Raw genomic sequence first — 5000 nt, 5'->3', positions numbered from 1 at the left:
TTCAGGATTAAAATAAGCCTTAGTAAATGATTCAAGATTGAAGTAAGACTTAACAAGTGATTTAGGATTGAAGTAAGACTTAACAAGTGATTCAGGATTAAAGTATGTCTTAGCAAATGAGTCAGGATTGAAGTAAGTCTTAGCAAATGTTTAAGAATTGAAGAAAGTCTTAGCATATGATTAAGAACTGAAAAAAAGTCTTAGCAAATGATGCAGGATTGAAATAAGTCTTAGCAAATTATTAAGAATTGAAGTAAGTCTTACCAAATGATTCAGGATTGAAGTAAGACTTAACAAGTGATTCAGGATTGAATTATGTCCCAGCAAATGAATAAGAATTCAAGTAATTCTTAGCAAATGGTAAAAAATTGAAGTAAGCCATACCAAATGATTAAGAATTGTAGCAAGTCCTAGCAAACAACATTCTATACCAAGTAAGTTCTTGACTAACATAAATTTTTCTAAAAAACTAAAGTTTGTAACTGTATATCAGCGTAGAAAGAAATGATTTCTTGTTTGATAAGATTCACAATTTCTTCTGATTCTAATTTTTTTTTTTTTAAGCGAGAAAAATAATAAGGTGCAAAGTTCCTCAAAGTTCTTCACAACCCATTGGTCGAGTTATTCTCTTATATCCTTATTTATATTTTTCTTCTTTCGTATTATATCAAAGGTGAACCTATACTCAAATCTTTTTAGTGAGGCAGATTTGCACCGACTCGCAGGGGTGCCCTTTTCGCTCGGAAAAAGTTTCCCAAACGCTGATTGGTTGGACAAGATAATTCTAACCAATCAGATAGCAGAACACTTTTTCCGAGCTAAAAGGGCACCCCTGAGAGTCAGTGCAAATGCGCCTCATTAAAAAAAAATTGAGTATAGTTTTCATATGAAGAAAGTATAATGATTTAGTGAGTAAATATGAAATGAATTCATATACTGATGTCTCTGATCGAGGAAGGATATAAAATTCTGGAGGACACAATTAAAGGTTAATGTTTCGTAATTCTTAGATAAAGAGAAAGAAGTATTGCAAGGTTTGTGTTGGCCGATGTGGTAACGTCTCTGACTGGCGATCGCCAGACTGGGGTTCCAGTCCCGCGCAAACTCGTTAGTTTCTTTGGTCGCTGCAGCCTCACCATCCTTGTGAACCAAGGATGCGAGGTTTGGGGAAGCCTATAGGTTTACCTGCTGAGTTATCAGCAGCCATTGCCTGGCCCTCCTTGGTCCTAGCTTGGGTGGACGTTGTCCATATGTAGGACATTGCCCTGCTTGCTGAGGCATTGTCACCACCCATTGCCTCTGCCATTCATGAGCGGCCATTAAACCCATGTTCACGTTTGAAAGATTATTCATTAGTAAACAAATATTTGTCAACACAATATTACATCTCAAAGGAGACAGCGACTTGAGTGCACATCCCGCGGCGTACTATAGGCATTACTTATACTGTAGATTCTTTGCAAGATCATCTACTTGAAAAGGACTGAATGTCATTGGGAAAGTCACACATGTCAAGCTACCTCATCCCAAGCTTGGCGAATGTTTTTATTCCTACACTGCCAGGCTTTGGAACTAGCTACTTGTTTCCGTTTTTACTTGATATAATTTTTTTTTTTTTTTAAGAAAGGGAACTTGAGGTTGCCATAAGCTCTTTAGAAGTGTAATTGAAAAACCTTAGATATAATCCATATTGGTAATCACTCATTAGGTGGAGATTTTAACCGGTTGAAATAGTTTTATGTGAGACAATCATGAACAAGAAAGTGAAGATATTTTTAAGTAAATTGTAAGCAAAATATAATTTGGATAATTGAAGTGTCAAAGATTCTTTTGATAAATGAAGGAATAGAGATTTTCTAGATAAAAGGACAGTTATAAGTCTCAGATAAATGCAGACTCAGAAAAAGTCTAGATAATTGGAGAGCGACAAATGTTATGTATAGATTCATGGAGACTTAAACATCAAATATGTAAAAATACTTTAATCGTTTTCTGGATAAATAGAGAACTGCATATTGTCGACAGCAATATAGACAAAAATAAATGAAGAGGGTCAAGAATTATCCAAACAAATGGATTATCTAGATAATTATAAGCCTGTCCTAACTATACTCAATTTTTTTTAATGAGACGCCTTTGCACTGACTCGTAGTGGTGCCCTTTTAGCTGGGATATGTTTCCTGCTATCTGATTGGTTAAAATGATCTTGTCCAACCAATCAGCGATCAGGAAACTTTTCCGAGCTAAAAGGGCACCACTGTGAGTCGGTACAAAAATGTCTCACTAAAAAGAATTGACTATAATTACCTAGATAAAGGGACAGGAAGTTGATAACTATAAGTGTGGCTTAACTAGCCATCAGTGGCCACTTTCCTCTAGCTAAGGGTAGAAGGGACTCTTTAGCTATTGTTATCAACTCTTTTAGGAGGACATTCCAAAATTAAACCATTGTTCTCTTGTCTTGGGTAGTGCCATAGCCTCTGTACCATGGTCTTCCACTATATTAGGCTAGAGTTCTCTTACCTAAGGGTACACTCGGGCACACTGTTCTGTCTGGTTTCTCTTCTTCTTGTTTTGTTAGATTTTATATAGTTTATATAGGAGATATTTATTTTAATGTTACTCTTCTTAAAATATTTTATTTTTCCATTTTTCCTTTCCTCACTGGGCTATTTTCCCTGTTGGAGCCCCTTGGGTTTATAGCATCTAGCTTTTCCAACTAGGGATTTAGCTTAGTAAATAATAATAATAATAATAATAATAATAATAATAATAATAATAATAATAATAATAATAGTAATAATCTATATAAAATCTCATTAGTAATGGATTCGAGGATCTAACTGAAATTAACAAGTTATTTCGAGACAAAATTGTTTGGTCTCTTATAAACAAGTGAAACAAACAAACATGTGTCAATAATACATATCGTGGTTTTGATAAAATTCAAGAAAGGAAATTTCCTTTAATCTGATTGATTATTGTGTCTCTGAAACTCTTAAATCTTCATTTTAATTTTGGAAAGTTAATGGCCAGTAGAAAATCGATATCCATTTTGGATGTGGAAATACAATCATGCTAAAGGGTGATTATATATATATATATATATATATATATATATATAATATATATATATATATATATATATATATATATATATATACATATATATAATTATATGCATAATTTTTTATCTTACGGATTGGTGACCACACATTTGTATATATATATATATATATATATATATATATATATATATATATATATATATATATATATATATATACTGTATATATATACATATATATATATATATATATATATATATATATATATATATACTGTATATATATACATACATATGTATATATATATATATATATATATATACATATACTGTATATATAAATGTCTATAAAAGGAAAAAAAAGTAACTCAAAAGACTAAGACAAAAGAGTGTTTGTAAATAGTCTCGCCTTATATCGTTAAATGAACAGTTCGCCCCGTGACTTGATTAATCTATTTTCAGCTGAGGCGTTGCACCTGGCTCACCTCATGGCCGCTCACGGCTACTTCTTCCCCATTGATGACCACGTACTTACCGTCAAAAATGACTCGACCTTCTACAGGTTTCAGGTAAGACACTTCAGTTTTACGACATGATTTGACATGACATTTTGATATGAAGTGATCTTTTTATGACATGCTGCTTTGATAGCCTGATGTGTTGTTGACATGACATTTCGATAAGACATGACCATTTATTTTGTTGATATTATGTTGATGATGTGGCGGTTTGTATAATGTCAGGTTTCTATACCATGGTGATATGATATGACATGACACGCTGCTTTCATGTTAAATTAACGGCTTGTATTGATATGATATGCTTTTGTAATAGGGTTCACTAAGATAATGATAAGGATAATAACATTATGATTATCACTAATTATAATAACAATAATAATAATAATAATAATAATAATAATAATAATAATAATAATAATAATAATAATAATGATAATAATAACAAGCGAACAAGACATTGCGTGCCATCTCCTAAGGTTTGGATATGACATCCTAATTATTTAAGACCGTTATTCGACATAAATGTTTGAAATCTTACCATTCTGTGATTGATTGATTTAAAATAACTCTTGGAAAAGATATATTTGTTTGATTTATATAATGATCTTTTTTATATGACCTCTCTTTCTTAGATTAATGTTGGTTTTAACATATTTGGGGTATTTAATGCCTTATAATAATAATAATAATAATAATAATAATAATAATAATAATAATAGTAATAATGATAACAATGATAATAATAATAATAATAGTAATAATAATAATAATGAAATGATAATAATAATAATAATAATAATAATAATAATAATAATGAAATAATAATGATAATAATAATAATAATGAAATGATAATAATAACAATAATAATAATAATAATAATAATAATAATAATAATAATAATAATAATAATAATGAAATGATAATAATGAAATAATAATAATAATAATAATAATAATAATAATGATAATAATAATAATAATGAAATGATAATAATAATAATAATAATAATAATAATAATAATAATAACAATATTAACTTAATTTTTTTTCTCAGTCATTAATCATTTCCATAGTTAACAAGACTACGCGAATACTCCTACTTACTCTTAGTTAATTAATATGCCTAATATGCCTCTTATTCTCCGCAGACACCATATTTTTGGCCATCTAATTGCTGGGAGCCGGAAAACACAGACTATGGTAAGGTCTCGCAATATTAATGTTTTCTGTAGAATTTTTGCCTTTTTGTAGATTGTATACAATTAATATATCTTTTCTCTGTGAGGTTTCAGGCCGATGACATGTTATGGAATGTATGTATATATGTATGTATGCGTGTATGCTCCTTTTGATGTATTAGAAATGTATTATTTTTTTTATTATGTACATGTACACACATACGTACCCGCCG

General features: G+C 30.0%; 1 protein-coding gene across 1 annotated transcript in view; it reads left to right on the top strand.

The window, feature by feature from the left end:
- LOC137621821 (regulator of G-protein signaling 7-like) overlaps window positions 1-5000 on the top strand; it is a 9709-nt gene that overhangs the window by 1015 nt on the left and 3694 nt on the right. The window contains exons 2-3 of the mRNA XM_068352328.1: window positions 3530-3636; window positions 4738-4789. Coding sequence (XP_068208429.1) covers window positions 3530-3636; window positions 4738-4789 — 159 coding nt within the window. The remainder of the gene's footprint in view (window positions 1-3529; window positions 3637-4737; window positions 4790-5000) is intronic.

This window comes from Palaemon carinicauda, chromosome 28 (assembly GCF_036898095.1).
Source record: "Palaemon carinicauda isolate YSFRI2023 chromosome 28, ASM3689809v2, whole genome shotgun sequence".
Lineage (NCBI taxonomy): Eukaryota > Metazoa > Arthropoda > Malacostraca > Decapoda > Palaemonidae > Palaemon > Palaemon carinicauda.
The sequence above is the reverse complement of the archived record's forward strand: the minus strand, read 5'-3'. Positions and strand labels throughout refer to the sequence as shown.